General features: G+C 36.8%; 1 protein-coding gene across 4 annotated transcripts in view; it reads right to left on the reverse strand.

The window, feature by feature from the left end:
- Positions 1–19976, reverse strand: part of RNGTT (RNA guanylyltransferase and 5'-phosphatase) — a 193439-nt gene that overhangs the window by 101925 nt on the left and 71538 nt on the right. For all 4 annotated transcript variants that reach the window (XM_037391363.1, XM_037391362.1, XM_037391364.1 and 1 more), the window contains one exon: positions 11887–12051. In XM_037391363.1, coding sequence (XP_037247260.1) covers positions 11887–12051 — 165 coding nt within the window. The remainder of the gene's footprint in view (positions 1–11886; positions 12052–19976) is intronic.

Genomic DNA, 19976 nt, shown 5'->3' on the forward strand with positions numbered 1-19976 from the left:
TTTGGTGCAAAAGACATTAAAAACACCTAATTACTGCAATGGATTTGCTCCTTATAAGAACGAAAGCAGATAATGGCAGCAATGTGAGACTGATGTTCACTAATATGATCAAGAGACTAATTATTATCCATGAATCATTTGTAGCATTCAAAACTTGATTAATGTCAGGTCAAGTTTAACATGTGATACGTTTTATTAGTAATGCTCGGCTATCCCACAGCTTGTCAGTTTAAGCGAGTGCCATCTGTTAGGTGTAGGAATAGCCAACAGCCACAACAAAAGCACAGTGGATACAACTGGTCACTGAGGTACCTTTTAAGAATTCCATAAGCGGCCTACCCTAATATTTTTAAACACACGAGATCAGAATCCAGCACAAAAAGATCTCCTAAAGACAGCAAATCTGTAGCCCAAAAAAAGCAAGCATGCAAGGTGGGCCTTCCTCAGTTTAAAGCTTGGCCAAAGACATGTTGAACAATACTGAATTTACCTTCGCAGATTGACCAGTCTCTAGTAACAAAAATTCTTTTGCAGGAGAAATACACATAGTTTCCTCTAGACGCTCCTTCATCATGTTTAGCAAGCATTCCTGTACAGAATACACTGCTTTACCCTTTAAAGCGGCACTCATAGTATTGAAGTACATATGGTCCCAACTAACGGCTCATGTAGCAAAACACTGCTAGAAGACAATGAAACTGAATTCATATTCCACAGGGAAACATTTACTGACATTTTCCCACTTGTTCTAATTACAGATAATGGCAAGAAGAATCTTTTTGCTCACTTTCCAGTATTTCACAGCCAGTTTGCGGGTGGCCAGCTTTACCAGGGGTCACGTCTCCTATGTAGAGCCCATTCACAGATCCTGCAGCAGGATGGGAACTTACCTGCTATCGTAAAAGCTCACCTGGGCACCTCCACTGAACTTCCACAAGCTGTGCACTAGTAACAGCGGGAGCAGCAAGGCTGAAATAACATGAAGTGGCAACAGACAGGTGCATGCACAGAGAGGAAGGAAGGTGACCTAATTCTACCTGGGTTTGCTCTGACACCTACGTACTCTCCTCTGGTCTAAATCTAGTTAGAAACTCAGCAGGAGCAATGGAAAAAACATTTATTTACCTCACACCTATCAAGCTACAACAGCCCTCTCATGTATTATGAATACGTTCTCATTTGATGGCTCTCTTGCATTCTATGTGGATGAAGCTGAAGGGCTGCGGATTCAGGCTGCCGCTAGCATAACTTGGGGCCTGTACTTCAGCTCCAAGTGTTCTCTTCTGGCTACAAGCATGACGTGCAGGACTCCCAGACTCCTTGATGTCAAAGCCACATACTCTGAAGACTTGATGCTAGTAGGCTAGAGACCATAAATAACACCATGCTTCAAAGAACTGTAACTACTGTAGAGTTTATTCCTCAACTGTTTGCTCATATAATTCCATAGCTGATGACTGACAAGGATCCAAACTATTAGCACCTGGGCATTAGCGTTCTAACTAATGACACCACTCTCCATTGATTGTATTTGAGAAGAGCAATTCTGCAGAAAAGTCTTTACCAGAGTCTATGTATTCTTTCCAGAACAGGTAGGCAATAGAAATTCCTTTTTATAGTCATGTGATGGGGAATGAGCAACATCTCCAAGCAAGAAAGTCAGACTCAGCCCTTCTATCTGCAACTAGCTTTTTGTTATGATTCAGGTACCTCTGAAAAGAACAAGTTATTCCACACACTGGACTCTTAAGAGCTTTCCCAGCTCCTACTAGAACTGCTGCCAGTTCTATAACTGGCGCAATACAACACAGGGGAGTGTTATAGTCTGCTTTTTTCATAGTGATCTTAAAGCAACACAAATCATATATATATATATCACATTCTGAAACCTGCTTCTTAAATCTCTTCTATTACCCCTCTAAAAGAATTCAAGAAAAGCCATTTCCAGACATATCATTAGCTGGAAGTTACAGTAATCTATGATGGGATGCAACACTCGATCTTGAGAAGGCTGAAAAACCGCACTAGCCTGATTTCATTACCTCACCACAAGGGAAAAAACACTCTAGTGAACAATAATAAAATATATTGTGGAGGTGGCAGGGAAGAAAGTTTGATGGTTCTATTCTTTTTTTAATCTCTTTTTGGGTTTGCAGCTAATTCATTAACCGCACTCTTTACAGATGCTACTAACATCAGCAATATGCTGCGTTCCTTAATTATTTGGATGGAGACATTTTAGAAAAACATAGAGCACACTGCAGTAAGAGTCCCACTGAGCTATCACCAGTTTGCTGGTTCTGACTGAACAACTCCAAAGGTCATGTACCTAATATATTCAAAACAATACCCAAGAATAACACAAGCGCTATGTGTATAAATGCTTAATTTGACAGCACATCTGCATTCCTGAATTCAAAATAAGCATGAGGCATTTCTCACTGTCAATCTCTTCTTAGAAACAAAACTGAGAAATTGCCATCAATTAACTACGATGTTTTCAAATGGCTTTTTCAAATAAGAGAAATAGGCTGCTGCTTCAAGAAACTTTAATTGACTTTTGTGATAGCTTCAAAATGGGAAAAACACAGATTCCTCGAGGCTGTGAGGGAATGCCACTGCCAAACAGCAACAATATTTCATTTATTTTACCTGATGAAGAAACAGCAATATATTTCATAGCTTGGCCATTTAATTTACTGTGCTCTTGCCAGTTCTCTATTTCAGCCCTCAAGGGAACTTCAGTTTTTTCTTTTAGGGACTGGGATTTTGTCCACATCCCTTTCCCCATGCACTCCTACTTGGCAGAGCACACCTGCTTGAGACTAGAGTCTTGCTGGAGCTGGAGGAGGTTTAATAGGTGCCACCAGCAAATTCTCTGACCTATTTACAAACGATCCACAATCTGTGACATTCCTGAATGGATGGCAGATACTCCGTAACGTCTATTACCTGATGTCCTCAACTGAGAAAGGTTCTCCCACTAATGTTTAGAAGCTTCCTAATACTCTGGGTTTGATCAAATACAACACTCAAAAGTTCTGACGTCAAAGGGGAAAATGACATTGAGTTGAGTGCAATGGGTACAAGTACATTTTAATTTGTTCTCTAAATAATCTTCCAACATTACAAACTTGATAGGGTTTGCCTGTTATTCAGCCCCTGTGCAAACTGCTACAACATAACCCAGTCTCTGGTTGTCAAGAATGTGGACAGGCCTGTTTTAATTAAATCAGATAATTAAGGATTATGTTTTATTAAGCACTTCCATTAAGACTCCTGAACAAAGACAAATTTGTATATGCAATAATTCAATTAGACATAAAATGGATGTTCAAGAATACAAGTCTTCACACATCTACTGTTACAAAGCCTGATTCAAAGTGCACTAAGATATTCCACTAGGCACTGATGCAGTGATTTTAATACAAAAATTAAGCTTTAACATTATATACTAGATGTTTACGAATATAATTCTTCTGTCACGCAAAGGCACTCGAGAGCTTTATTTGCTACAAAACTGAAATTAAAACTTGCCACTCTAAGGTCATAACAGTAAAATGCTAAGATTTTATTATTTCTTCATAGTTAAGAAAAATTAATTTTGTACAGTTTGGGGTTTTTTGCAAGACTGGGCATATTACAAGGAAAGAAAGAACTAGCAGGGATGTCCTATAATCCTGTATCATAATAAACTGCTTTAAATGTCAACCCCCATCTTTACAATTTTCTTTGTGCTTTTATTCATTTTATCCAAATTAAGCGCATGTCTCTTGAACATCATTCCAATACGAGAAGGCTGATGGCTCCCCTGTGGAGCTGTATTGCCAGGAGGCAGTTTGGAAAGTGACAGGCTGTGAAGTGGCACAACAGACAATATTAAACAGTTGCCCCACAATTAATGAATGGAGTGACCCACTTAGTCACCACAGCTGAGTCCTCTAACTAATTCAGAAGATACCAAATATACCAGTTCAATTGCCCATACTGGGATACCAACTGGCAATTAGGTCCAAACAGATTTGCATTTTCTCTGTTTTGGTAACACACCACAAAACTTCAAGTAGAAATCACTGTTAAAATACACTTTTCCTGGTTAAAAAGGTTTTTCATTATTTCTGTATTTCCATTACACAAAATACAAAAAAAAAATAATTTACAAAACTTTAGAATGTTCAAAGCTAATGTTAAAATGTTGAAAGCTAAACTGAGTATGTACTGTTCTGATGTTTAAACTTACAATGTGCATCAAGTATAACATTTCACCCATATGCCTTTATTTTTCCACTATTTTCTTTCATACTATAGTTTGGCAAGTCAGAATTTAATTATAAATTTCACATCTGAATTACTTTAATTTAATTTGTACAACTAGCAATATCTAACATGGGCCACTAGTTATGAAAATAATCCTTCATGGAAATATTCAAGACTGTATGTTTTAACTTCAGTAGATCATTTCCCAAAAAATGTGAAATGTAACTAATGTGTGAATAACTGCTTAAACCAAAAGCAAAAAAATATTTATTTTCCTAACCAAAATTATACTGTGCTGAAATATTATACTTGACCTTCAACATCACAAATAATAATAATCAAAAGCAAGTAGCCTAATCCTCTTTTGTTAACTCCAGGAAATGAACACAGATTCTTGTTCCTGAATGGGTCTCCTCAAGTGACTCCACCAGAGCAGGGAGGCTGAAAAGTTAGCCACAGCCAAATCATTCCTTCCCCTAGCACAAGGAAAAATCTTTTGGTGTAAACCAAATCTAACCAAACAACTACAGCCTCCCTGTGGCACAGAAAGCAAAGGAGCACCCAGAGGCAGCTGGACACCCCACCAGCCTTGGCCAACAAAGTCCGGGCTATGCTCATCCTCACACTGCCAGGAATTTTGTTGACCAAGCATTATCCACAGCATTCCAGTGCTGCAGCTGGCTGCACGAAATAGCCGCAGTTCAAGCACTGAACTCTAAGCAGCAGTAACTTAAATTCAGCTTCAAAAGCCACAGTTTGGTCATCTACTTCATATACAAAACTACCACTTGCTCTGGTTGGCTGTCCTTAGCTTTACCTCACATGGTAAAATAATTTTGAAAATTCAGGCTGAAGTACTACACGTTGGGATACAAGACAGCTGCCGAGTGAAGATTTCAAATTCTACTCAAAACATAAGGTAACATCTTTCCAGCTTCTTATTCATTACTCATTTACTAGTTTGCTCAAGTCGATGAAAATTTGCATTTACAGGAAGAAAATCACTCCAAAAAGATTTGAGTGAAAATAACCAGCAGCACAAAAGCATCTAAGGGTGGAATAAGGCAATTTTTACATTTGGGGAGATGGAATAGCATATATATATATATATAAAGTAAAGAAATAGAAGCAAGGAGAAACAAAATGGTGGATGGGAGATGGGTTAGAAGATAATTAAAAGAAGATGAGATGATAAATAGGCCAAAAGCCTGGAACAGAACAGATGGAGTGAGAACTGTGGTGCAGACCAGACACCGATGACTGACTGCCAACTCTGGGTCAGGAAACGCAGTATTGAAAGGTGGGCTGATTAAGCTACTCCTTAAGGCAGAGAAAATAAAAACAAAAATAAAAACAGGGGACACAAGTATTTTTGGCATTAAAAACCCTCCAGATGGTAACATTTCCCCTCCACCGAGATGCAGAATTCAAAATCTCCAATAGACAGAGATTACTTCACACTGCTGCTGCTGCCATTGAATTCTTTCGTCTTCTGCCCCATGACTGCAAACCTTCTCCACATTTTTGTCTGTAGGCTACTTGGTGACATAAGAGGGCTTTGTGGTCATTTACAGTCAGTTCTGGGTTAACAGCTCTCTTGGCAGACATGGATGAGCTATGTCCACATATTGTGCCTTTTATCACGGTTCATTTTTTCTGGCCATGCAAATACTAGCTTACAGCTTCTTCAGCTGCCGGCAAAATACTTCACACCAACATCAGCAAGTCACGTACTTACACAATATCCATCACTGGAGAGAGGTCCACAGTCACTTAATTTTCCAAAGCAAACTACCTCAACAGTAGTTATACATTTATGGGTACAAACTTTTAAGCATTCCACCTTTCCTAACTACAACAAAAGCAGTTTCAAAAAAAAAGGAAAAATAAAAATCCAAGTGTCAAATAAACCAGGAGAACAAAGTAAGTCATCTGTCAGTTCACAGATTTGACTGAAAACTTCCAAGAAGATCCTAGACCATTAATCTTCTAGCAGAGATTACTCACCTTCATCCTAATCCCTCTAGGACAAGCTGTCATTTTAAAGCCAGATAATAGTCTAAGAGCTGACAAGTCATTGACATACAGCATGCTAACATTTGCAAAAGGGTGTTCATTTGACCTGTATCATTGCTTAACCTTTAGCCCTATTGTTCTGTTGAGACTAATGGGCACAATACTCCACGGGATCATGGACAGCACAGAAAGGAACTTTATTTTCCACTCCTGTTGAACAGCACTTTCACTAACAACAGGCTTTAGTAATGACATCCGGGCTGGGACTGTCCGCACAAAAACGCCTTGCAAAAGAACTGTGGGCTGGTTTAGGCAATGAAACCCAAGACTTGCATCGCATCCAAGAGTTTAATTATTTCTATGTACCTGTACTTCCTATTTAATATAACGAAGATAATGTCCTCGTTGAAAATCCTAAAATATTTGTATAAATAAAAGGCTAAAGCTCCAAGGCTAAGAATATACAGCATATAAAGTATTAATCTCACTGGTCTTTAATACTTCATCATCAAGGAAGCCTAAAATTCAGCTTCTTCCACAGACTGCTGCTATCGTTACATGATGGGTGGGAGAGCTGGCAGGTTTGACCATGTCACCTCCTTGAATTCTGATGCACGCTAATAAATGAAAAGAAAGCAAGCTGTGCAAGACAAGTGACCAAACATGCAAGTGTAATAACAAACAGCGAAGATTCAACATTGCTCAAAAACACCTTTCTAAAAGAATTTGGAAGTTATATCAAAACGCAAAATGGCTCACAGAGTACACGTGTTCCCAACTAACACTAAAAGAGTAAACTGTGTTTAATGATTCTTTGATTATAGAGGCAGACAAGTTTAGTGATACTGCTTTCTTCATCAATACCAAAACTGAACAAGGTAACATTTTCAGAAATGCCAAGAATATACAACCTGTCCCCACTGTCCCTTTCTTTTCCTCCTCTTAGCACCACAACTCAGTCTTACATAAAACAAACAAAAGTGCATCAAAACATATTAAAATAACAATACACCATGATAAAGATATAACATTGTAAAGACACAGCCCTTATTTCCAAAATCTAGTACCAACAACGAATAGCAAGGCACAACTATAAATGCTGCCATACTTCATAACTGCACTTTAAAAGTCCATTCCATTTCACAATAAATTGATTTTCAGATTAGAAAAAAAACCACCCAGTACTCTAACTCTGGTATTAAAGTCCCAAATCCATAACTCTAAGAACAATTTCATTATTGGACATATTGTATAACACAGTACAAAGCTTACTGCTGTTTCATGTAATTACTTCAATATTTTCACAGAAAATAACTAACCCTATGTGGACAACATTCATTTTTCCTGGTATAATTAAAAGTTTTAGCCACTTACTCTACTATTAAATACAGTGCTGAGACTCCTGCCCTTTTTGAGTAATCTTCCTACAATCCACCCAAGCTAACACACGTTTACTGATACCTGCTATTCTTAGTAAGAAGAATGGCCAACAACGGCTTTCAATTTGGACCACTATGTCTTAACGCAGGTCACAGAAAGGAATGACGTAGGGAGGCTGTGAAAGGACAGGTCTACAATATTTACTTTTGTGAGGTTCAGACTGCATCCTGGCAACACATTTCAAAAATTGAAGTTTCTCAAAACAAAGATGTGATGTGTGGTTCCAGCTGCTTTTCTTGTCCCTAAGCAAAACCCAGCTACGCTTCAAAAAAACCTCCAAGACATACTCCAAGAATTTTGACGAAACACATTCTGACCAGCAGTATGGGTTTTCTACTTTTTCAGTCTTGAATATGCTGGTGCAATCAGAGATCCACCTTACCTGTGGACAAAGACTGCTATGTCCATTGATCTTTCTTTGAAAATAACAAGCCTTGGGGGTGACCTATGAAGCTCTATCTTCTGTCAGTGCAGTACAAGAACTGGAGGTAGGGAAGAAACCCACACTTCAGAAAATGCAGTTTTTCTGAGACCATACATGGGTGTAAATCTCTAAGGACCTCTAGTCAAGAAAGAAATGATCCTGTTAGATTCTTTCCAAATATGAAAGGATCACACTGTTCCTGGAGAAGAACAAGAAAAATGGCTAATTAAGCGTAAGGAAAAGATCTACCTAAGCAGGTCCCATTTGTCAGTCCTTTAGCACCCATTCTGCTGCCACAATCTCTGGAGAAGGATTGATGGATATGCTGAGTCAATCTGAATATGAGCAGACTTAAAAGCTAGAAGGAATTCCTTGTCTCCCTGTAGATCTTGCTGTGCTGCACAGGGAGTTCATAAACCCTGTCATTTGTCATTGATGCAAAAGGAACTCAGCTTGCTCTTTCAGCTATACTAATGAGGTATTCATCGCGATGAGTACATTTGTTGCTATAGTTGCAGAGATGACTGAAGTAACAGAGGAAAAAGATCTTTTGGGCAAAGCAATACCATTTTTAAACAGTCCTCTCTCAGAACATGTCAATGCTTCAAAACAGTAGTCTATTCTGACCATATACAATGACAAATTCTGTTCATGAAGTTGTGATAAATATGAAGATGTAATCCCTGCTTCACCATCCTACAGAAGTTTTACAGGAATCACACTCATCAAGTTCACAGAAGTAATGAAACAAAAAATGTATTTTTGAGGTAAATAAGAGCAACAACAATTCTTAGCAACAATTACTCTTCTAGGAAGATATATTTTATGAATCCTATTCCTTTGAGCAGATATAGATTTGAAATATATTTTGAATCTATAATGTTTCCCTTAAACATTTACTAATATTGCTTTAGGTAAAACTCTAGATCAATACTGGTAGCACTACCTAAAACTCCTTAATGTTATCATAGGGCATTCAAACAATTCTTAAATATTGATATAAAAGTTATTGAAAACAATAATCAGATTCAAAGCCTCAGAAGTTTTCTGTTCTAACAGTAGTATAATGTACATGTTTCAATAGGTAACAGTGACTTCAAATGAGGACAAGGACTATTTAAAACGTAGAACGCACACTGTACAAAAAGTTTTAAAACCTATTGTTATTTCAAACCCAAAATGTAGAAAGCTTTACAGTTTGCCCTGATTGCTACTTTAAAAAAATACTCCAAAACCAAACCAAAACAAAAAAAAACCAACAATGAGCACCAAAAAACCCACACCAAACCCAAATACCCCAATAATGAAGTGTACAGATACTCTTATTTCAAAGATGTTTTTAGATGGTAATAACACATTAAGATGAGAATTCGTTGACTGAACTGCATTCACAACATAACCTCAAAGGCAGACTGCAGTGTTCTTTAAGTTCTACCTGGTACAGCAGGCTTATTGGTATCTTCCAATACTGCTTTTTAAAAGCTTGAGATAAGTAACAAAAACCAGAAAGACAGCCATGCTTCATCTTTTCAGATGCCCTGCTCTCTCAAACTGCAGAAGTCACCACTGCATCTGTTCCAAGGGTGTATTCATCGCTCATAAAAAGGCAGCGAAACTCTCAGAGGAAAAGGAACCCTCAAGAAAAGAACATGAGCTACATAACTGTACAGCAGAGTAGTCATTGACTTTCACTCACTCTAACTGGGGGGAAAGTTAACTGACAAAAAAGAGCCGTAGTTAAAAAAATAATCTCTCAACATATATGGTTTGATAAAATCTAGGATATTACTCTTACTTGCTTTATCTTCCTACCAATTTGATCTAATACACACACAGAGTAAATATATCATAAATGTTTGAAATATAAAAATATATGAAATATGAAAGTAAGAGGAAAATAACTGTGGCTATTTGCTCTGCACTACCAGTAGCTCTAACCCTTCTGCCATCTGTGTGTATCTCCAGCTGCTGCATACAGAAATATTCTTCACAAAAATAAAGAAAATTCACCTGATAACTGTTTTAGACCATAATTCACAATTTAAACTTGGTGGCAAAGGACAAAATAAAGAAATATTGTCCAAGCATTAGTGTCAAAAGCAATTATAAGTCTATTAAGAAATTAATTCTAGCCATCTGTAATTTTTTTCTCCTCACCAACTTATTTGATGCTTTACTGCTGGGTAGTAAGACAGTCAACATTTTAAAAGAGTTTATGTTCAGAGCTTTGAGAAAGGCAGATAAAGACCAGTGAACAGCATCACTCCATTGCTGACTTTTAAAAGTGCTGCAGGCAGAACTGTTAAAATCCAATATATTGGAACACACGTGGACAATTCAGAAATCTCCTTTAGACAGGAAAAATAAAGCCGTTGAGCACAGTTTTAATGACCTAGGTTTTGGGAAGCAGAGGACCATTTCAGTAGTCATGTGCTGGCAATTAAAACTATATCTAGCACAACATTTGTTTACAGATGTGTTTTACCTAGAAACTTTTCTAGGAATACTTCCAACCATGTTCTTCCTGTGATTTTTAAATAAGGTTTAAATAACCTGGAACTTCAGAACACTTCCGAAAAGCTATAAATTTCTGTTGGAGGCATTTTTAAAAAATGTTCCTTTTGTTCTGTTTCTTTTAATTTCAGGCTCAAAATCATGTGTCCTAGACAAACAGCCCTTTTTCCCTCCATGAAAATTTACTTCAATTTATGATATTGATTTTCAATAGACAACCCAGAAATGCAACAACACAAATATAAAGAAGTGATCAAAACATTTACAGAGCCTTATTCACACACACTTCTCATAGCATTGTTTGTGACTTAAACTTTCCAAAGACTGCTACCCTCTGCCAGGTTTTTTTGAAAGTCCAGCTTATGCTTTATCTCTTCATTTACTTTTCAGTCACTCTTGGTTAGCCAAAGTATCATTACTGCTTCTCTTGGGGCAAGATTCATTACCTGCTACAGGATCAAGGAAATGACAAAAGCAAATGGAAGCTGCCAATTTGATGTTCACTGCCCTGTGTTGATGAGACATGGGACTACTTCTAATAGCACTGCTGAGCAAAACAGGTTCCTCTAGAAGAAAGTATTATCCGGGAGTCATTTAACTCATAGAAGAGAATAAAAGTATTTTACAGAATGTTGGGATATTTCTATACTGAAGAAAAGAGCGCACAATGAAAGACAGGGACTCATATATATATCTTTGCAAGTCATACGCATTACTTCAGAAGACCTGGGGGGGTATTTTAATAAGTAAAAGGTGGAGACGTTAACTAGAATGAGCTCTTAGTAATCACTGCTGAACATGAAGTGGGAGTTCAAGCACAATTCATGATTCTTATACTATGGCCAAATGGGGACTGGCAGTAAAAACAACATTATACTCTTACCTGTGAAGGAGGATAGTGTAAACAACAGCACTCAGACATTCCCTTGAGCTCAGAGATATTTGAGACCTAAAGCTATTAACTTCTATATCATCATTCAACGTTACGAAACGAAAGAATTAGGTTTTGCCAAAGCATAGCTTTTAAATATGATAAAATAGTAATTCAGAAGGAATAGGCAGCCTAAAACCACTCTTCAGAGTATCCCAAACTGCCAATTGCCCCCCAAGCATTGCTGAACACTTGGTTAGCAGAGGAACTCACTAGAAGCTAAAAAAAGCTGAGGGGAAACCTATACCCAACACTGCTTTGCTGTCTTCAGTGCCACAACATAAACAACTGAAATCAAGTTTACCTTTCTTGAAGTGTAGATGTCGAAAAATGGTTTGTTTCGAACACTGAATGGTTCCTGTGCTTTGTCGATAAGACCATTTTTCATCTTTTCATGTCGTGGAAATATAATCTCTTTCTCTATACATGCAAGTCGAACATTGAAATCACAGTCTCCAACAGGCTGTCCCTGCCAAGAGACAAAAATCAGTATTAAAACCAAACACCAAATTATTTGAACAGTCTAAGTTTTCCTTGGACAATATTTAGGATCATACAGATACATAAAAATATTTTGCCAAATACTTGGTTTTCAAACATTTGTATCGGACTGTAAGAGGTTTAGTGAAACCAAAGCTCATAGAAAGATACAAACCTATAATATACATATTCAAGTACATAGGAGTTAACTGTAAAGGTATTTAGATATTTAAGCAAAATAATTTAAATATTTCCTAATTATACCTTTGGATATAGCAGCTACATATTTGTCCACACAGTTTTCCCCTGAAGTCATTCAGCTATTCTTTTTCATAATATTTTTAATGACAACGCAACAATGCAATTCACCCAGTTAAGCAATCTCACTGCTTTAAATGTACTATATTGGTTTCTTGAAAGAAGCATTAATTCTGTAAATGCTCACTTTTCTGTCACAGAAGAGAAAAATATAGCTGCAGTTGGAAAATATGCCAACAAACAGTAGCTGCAAAAACCTGCAAGACAATCGCTCAGTGACAAAAGGTAGTAAAAGCCTTTCTCTGAGTCTCAGTACTGTACTCTGACCTTTTGATATCTAAAATAAACCAGCAGCTTTATATTGCTCTTTACACATTTGGTGCATTGCACCACATCAGTATGAGCATTCAAAATGCACATTTATCACATTAGTAATTGCTCATAATTATATTTTAAGCATCAGATAGTGAGGAGAACACACTGTGGATATCACTAAGAGGAAATAAGCAACTGGCAACTGGTAAAATCTAAAGTTAGTTTCAATCAGACATATCACTTTCATAATAATAAGGGACAAAACTCATAGATTTGCATTGTTACAGGCACGATACAGCACTGAAAGTTATTTACACGAGATCATCCCTCATGTTGCCATTTCACACATTGCCTCATTCACACAAAAAAAGTAATTTCCAAAAACTATCCTTTTCACAGAGAATAAGCTCACGGAGTTTTGGCTTCAAAACCACAATTTTTCAAAATTTGAAAGCAATGAGCACAGGAAACTGGGAAGACATGGGACTCAATCATCAATGGCAGCAATACAGATGAGGAGGAGAACCAGCAAGCAGATATTTCCTGTACTAAACATAGCTAGAAGAGAAACAGAAAGGGAATCTAAAAGCAAAGAAGCCCAGCTCTAATGTGCATCAAAGAATCAGAACTGGTCAATCTGAAAAAGGAAATAAATGGCAAAATGACATTCTGACAAGGCATACAAAGGTAGGAGATAGAATGAGTAGTATCAGAACAGATATCTTAAGAGAAAAACAGAATGCCAATTTAGACTAATTGAGTTTAACCATGTTCTTTCCAAACTCATCCTGAACCTTCTGTATTTCATGCTCCCAAAAGGGCATTAAGTTTCTCTTAACATTTCCTTCCTAGCAGTAGACCTCTATCAAAAGTCCTCAACTGTTCATTGCAACAGCTTTAAGAACTATGCGCTGCTCCCATACTACATGGAATTCACAACCACTTTCTTTCAGGACTCGGCTTCAATCTTGGACAAGGACAGGCAGCACAGCCACCATCACCTGGGAGGAAAGCACGTCCTGTACAAAGCCAGTGACAACATGGGTGAAATGTCTTCTAATCTCTGGTCATTGATCCGTGCCTGTGAAGAAGAAGAAAGCCTATCTGGCTGTTGACTTTGCCTTCAGCGTTGCCTTCCTTTCACCCATGAAGGTGTTATTAGTAAAGAGCCATTCACATGAATGGAAAATTAAGACTATGGAAAAATCCCAGGAGCAGGAGAGTGGCTCGCTCTTTATTCATTTGCGGCAGAACACAGCTGTGTGATTAAGTGTCATAGACAAAATTCTGGAGAATCACTCTTTCTTTCTTTCTTTCTTTCTTCCCCCATGTACAGCATACTTGAGAAATCATCTATACAGTGATTGAGCTTGTCCTGGTTTGCATATCTAATTAAAGCATAGAAAACGCAACTTGACTTCTGTTAACAACTGACTGAAGAACCAATTGAAGAATTCTTTCCTGGGAAATCTATATACATATTTTTTATTATTTCAAAGAACACCATAAACTGTTTTCTAGGTATGTTTCAACAAGATGCTCTCTTCCCTACAGTAGCTTTTCCACTCAGCCACATTTTACAAGTAGGTCTGAAAGTGCAAATGAACTAATTAATGTTCCGAATATTTGAGCTTCCAATAAGCAGTAAAGTTATTTAGAGAGCTTCTTTACAATTATTTATTCAAAAACACTTTTGCATCGTGACTTAAATTTATTTCAATCCCTTAACAGTTAAATTAAAAGATGAGACAACTTCATATGCACCATAAACCAGCTGAACCATTTTCTTTTCCTTTAAATAATCCTTTCATTTCTCCCATCTACTTGGAACTAATTATTTCCTGCAGCTCTGCCAATCATGTATTTTTATTTCAAGGCTTGTTAAGCAGAAGGGTGTATTACCACTAGGTTCCATCATACAAAGGTCAGAGCTAGGTTGACATAAGATTATATGAGATGGGAAAACACAGATAATGCTACCGAGCAACTTCATCAGTCAAGTAAACTAAAAGTTAAGGAGTATTTCACTCTCACAAAAGCACAAGACATTAGCAATAGGAAAATCACCATAACATTGAATTTAAATCAAGAACATACTGAAGAAAAGAAATACTGGAGGAGGAGGGCTTTTTCCTTATTAGTAGATTCTTGCATAATTACAAAAAATGTTGCTAATATACAATATATTTATCCCAGGCAGATCCAAAACCTTCAAGTGGTAAAATCCTAGCTTTTATCAAACAAGTAGGAGGGTAACGCAGGCTGCAATAAATAACTCTGAGACCTTGACAAAAAGAAGAAGAGATTATTTAGTATATATTTTTATATATATAAATATATATATATGACACATTTAAAAGTTGTCCAAAGCCAAGGCATTGATGCATGTATAATTTAAACCCAGACATCAAATACTTGTATGTTTTCAGGCAATACAGATGCTTTATTAATTTAAGCATTCAAATGTTTGAGGTATTATTTAAATATCAAAGTTTTTGCTTGTCTGAGAAGGATGAGGATCATCACTGCCTAACAGCATAGTTACTGGAGTGCATTATGTGATAATTCCTGTTCCAGATGTTTTTAACCTAAAATAAGTTTGTTAGCAAAGGGTAAAACAAAATTAACAAGTAGCATGTTTCCTGTCTGTGCTAGAAAGTTACATTTCCCCCTCACTATAATTAAAATTTATCCTAAAGCAAAATATCATTTAGACAAGCCTCAAGAGAGGAGTCACCTGTTGAATCAACATCTCTTCCTCAAGCAGCTGAATTCTCTCTTCACCTATCGAAACTTTGTGCATCACACTAAGAGGTCACAGTATAAAGTGGGCTTACAGCAGATGTGACACTTTAAAATAGTGTTTTGGTTTTAAATACAATCCTCCACATATTCTCAAAATGTAAAATGAGATTTCTACTGAGCTTTGACATCTACTCAGGACTGAACATTTATAAAATTTAAACTTACATTATTTCAAATTAACTTCTCAACAGAACCCATACACAGGCAGTCACATAAGATTTGACCAGTATACCAGTAAGATTTGTCTAGTATACTGCAAAAAGAAATAAATGTTTACAAATCCTAAAAAACAGGGCCTGCAGTTCATATAATATCCATTGTCTTGAGGAGGTGGGGAAAGGTAATTTATTTGCTGAAAAGAGCTAAAAAAAATAACAAAAACCCACCAAAACTCACAATCTCAAGGACATTCCTCCAGCTGGGTGCCAAGAGACTGTATGTGGTCAAGCATCAGGCTGTCCTCCTGCCCTGCACCTAGTTCCCAGAGACCTCCACGCTGAAGTCACAACGTCATGCTGATACGGCTACGAGGCCTGGCGAGTAACTCTGATGTCAGGTCATTAAGTCCAGAAAGGCAGCAGGAATCGCCGAGACAGGTAGAGTAACGGGATTTCTGCTGCGCACCCCACCTTAGTCCCCTCTCTCTGTGCAAGGAGTAAGGTGTCCCCGAGGAGCCACCATCGCCCTCCAGGTTTAAGTCTCCCTTCCCCTGCCTCTAAGGTTGACCTTGTGGCTACAGCTCAGTAAATTCCGTGAGCCTTATGTGGAAAGTCCTTTACCTAGATAGATGCAGTACAGATAACAATGTGGTGTGTGTAGGAGCTAAATCCTATAAAAGTACTTTATTTGAGAATTTGATCTTTTTCCAGCTTTTTTTCTATGCAGCTATAGTAAAAAGAAAAATAATGCCTGGGCCTGTGTACACAGCTGATAACCAGCTTGGTGCAGGATAAATGTAGGCTATTTATTCTCTTCCTCCATGAGATATGGTTCGAAGCCTACCTGCCAGCAAAGCATGCCCCATTTGCTTCCCCAGATCAGTACCTTAGTCATGAATAATTCAGCACATAAACGCATATACGTTCCACACACATCTTCACTTACTGAGCCATAGCAGAACATATGTCACAACTGTCTTAGCTTTAATGATTTTAAGAGAAGAATAAAGAATAAGCTCAGGCTGACATTCTACCCTGTGTTTAACATTATTATTGACAATTCAAGGCACCCACAGCTGACATCTGCATTTCCAATGAAAGCCCATTATTAGTTCTCCCATCTTCTGAAGACCGTGCAGTCTAATATTTTGCATTTTATATTAATGATCTGGCACGTATTTCTTCTGACTGTGGTTTTATAGATGCTGCTGGGTTTTTTGATGCACGTAGCTTTATGTAAAAACAATCTGAAGGTGCTATTTCATTCTCCAAATAAGATTATTACTGTAGTCAATCACCTAAAAGTTTGGGGGTTTTCATTTCCAATTAAGTCTTCTTTTTAAAACAACATTTAAAGTATTAGAGAAATGAAAAAAAACGTAGAATTGTGACTCTAAGATTTTCACTTCTAAAAGGCAGAAAGCAAGACAACCATTATAATCTGAAAATGCACTTTAAAATTTGTTTTTCTAAATTTTACCACTCAAATATTCAAAAGAGATATGTTAATGGCAAGGAATTTAGCAGTTTCAAAATGGTTTCTAAAATCTATCTTGGCACCAATGAGGTTGAGCATGTGAAAAACTGTTTCAATTGTAACTATATAACCAACATGCTGCAGGAACATAATTACTATTTATACGTTGTCAGCTTATACACTGGAATAATGCTTTGATTTATCACTGAATGAAAATGGTTTGGGGAATCCAACCTATTAAAAAGATTGCTTAAGACATGTATTAAATTATTTGTATTTCCTTTAAAAAAAAAATCACTGAAAATAAACAAGTAAATTCAAATATGTATTAATCAACAAAGGAAAGAAGTTTGTTGCCCATGGATAAACATCAAGACCTAACAGAATATACAAATATAGCTCCACACTTTCTTTTTTATTAGCAAACATACTTGAATGAAACAGCAGAACTGTCAAAACTGTGACTAAACAGATAAGATCAAAACATAAAGTTGATTGTACTACAGACGCTGCTCCCTTCCTCACTCTTCTCCTCCTTGGATTGCTCAAAACAGAATACAAATTCAAGATAAAAACCATCAGACCTTATAACTATAAGTGGATGAGAAATTTGCTTCAGCTGTTTAAAGGTAATGTATATAAGGCAGAATATTTACAATGAGTTGAAGTGACTGAATTATGATTCTCACCATCAACATTGTACAATGAAGAGGCAGACTTATGGATATGGGCATCTACCATGGGTGAACACCTAAACCCTCTCATTTTAAAACAAAGCTCCAGTTAAGCACCAAAAGCTTAGTAGCTACTACTTTGAGAGCACAGACAACTCAGTCCAATTCATTGTTTGACTGCATAAACAGTGGCTTCATTTAGGATCTTTGTAATCCTCATAAATCCTTCTGAGCCTTGAAAAACAGAACTCAATAAGGGGGATTTTACTGGGATGCAAATAATAAAAACCAAAAGGAATTATGTTCTGTCTAGACTGGCTGCCTCCCCTCAAGTAATCTGAGAAGTAGATCAACTTCCCATTTCAATTACACAAGTACAAGTCATAATTCTAATAAGCCATAGCTGTAAAACAGATTTGCCATCATCACCATGGGATATTTACACACAAAAACACTGCACATGGGTCTCCCAGGGGAATATAAATTTAAATAATTTATTTTGCGCTGAATTTTGGCCATCCACAAAGTCAAATAGCAAAACCAGGGCTTTACTGCTTCTGTTTTTTCCAATTATTTTTCCTAGTGCTGCTGTTGCACATAGTAATGGAGCATCCTTACCTTAACTGTGACAGACACCACTTCTACTCTCCTCACACTCACTCTCTTTCTACCAGCCATTCACAGTGACTTCTCATAAGAATACCTATTGCTGGGTTTTACAGGGCTGTCTTTATGACAAAGATTTACCACTTCAGTGAATTAAAAAAACATGGGAAAATTCCTACATCTTGAAGACATTATTCAGGGCATTTCCATACTTGAAAATATTGTGGCACTATTTTTTTTAGAATACAAATCACCTCATAGTATTTAAAGTAAGACTGCCTAGTACAGTAATCATAAAGTATCTTAAAAATTAGAAAAGAGAAAAAAAAGTAGAAACAATAAGCACTGATTCACAAATACCATCTTAGGAAAGGAACCACCCACTTTTCCTAAACCATGATAAAACTAAAAATCAAGTATCTGCTTGTAATACATGTTACACTTCTAAAGACTTGTAAAAGATCTGTAACTTTAGTACACAATCTGTTTGAAATATCTAGTTCATTGTGTGCATGGTTAGCTTATGAGTGAGAAATACTGATTAATTACTACCATACTCATCTCAAAAGAAAAGCAGTATTTTTCTTCATATTTCTTTTAAATAAAGAGAAATATTCTAGAAAGGATGAAAATATGGCCTTCATATTCTCTCCCAGACTGTAACAGTCACTCAGTTTATTCACACATACTAGCTATGGAAAAGAAAATACTAGAGAGGTCCTGCTTTCACCTTCATAAAACCTATCCTGAATTATATAGTTATTTTAGATCTGGTATAGCCTTCTGATTAACTTTTATTATTTTTCTTCAGTTCTTTTTCTCTAGAAACAGTAAAAAGGTGGAAAGGCAAGAGACAAGGAGAAAGCTGAAACAATTAAATATTACAGCTAGATTAATTGTAGAAAAGGAGGACTTAAAACTAAGAGAAAAAAGACATGACGACATTTGAACACACTCCTGCTGTTTCCATACAATAACCCCGCAACCATCCTATAGGTTTTCCTGTTTTGAAATACACTGGACAAAAAAAGCTCTGTGTTAGACTTCATTCTCAATATTTAGGAAATTGGACATGATAATGCAACCAGAAAACCTGCTCTACTGTAAAGTTTTTCACACTTTCCACTTCAGTTGTGATCACTGCCAGATTCTTGAGAGGTATGAGTATTTGCCTGAGACAGAAGTTGGGTTTAAGTCCACTTGGCAGTTACTATGGGAATGATCGTTATAAACAGCGAGCTGAAGGAGACAGTTTTTCTATTTAATCATACGTTATGGTTCCTAGCACAACAAGATTAAAAAAATATTGCAAATAAAAAGCAAGGGTTTTTAAGGCGAAAAACATGAAAGACAGAAAACTGTTTAGCAAAAACTATGGAGAAGAGCTCTTTAAAAAGACCTTCTAAGAACAAAAACACTTGGTTGTAGACTTCGTTCTCTAATTTGTATAAGTTTTAAATTTTTCAGAGTTATTCTCATTTACTTGTAACTTGTTATTTTCATTCTCATGTAACTTAAACTTTCAGGTCTTCCTTTGCATTTTTTGTAGCAAGTTTCATGGTTTGCTGAAGAAGCGTCACATCAGAGTAAGCAAGTAAAACCTATGGAACTCGAACACCTG

This window comes from Falco rusticolus, chromosome 6, assembly GCF_015220075.1.
Source record: "Falco rusticolus isolate bFalRus1 chromosome 6, bFalRus1.pri, whole genome shotgun sequence".
NCBI lineage: Eukaryota > Metazoa > Chordata > Aves > Falconiformes > Falconidae > Falco > Falco rusticolus.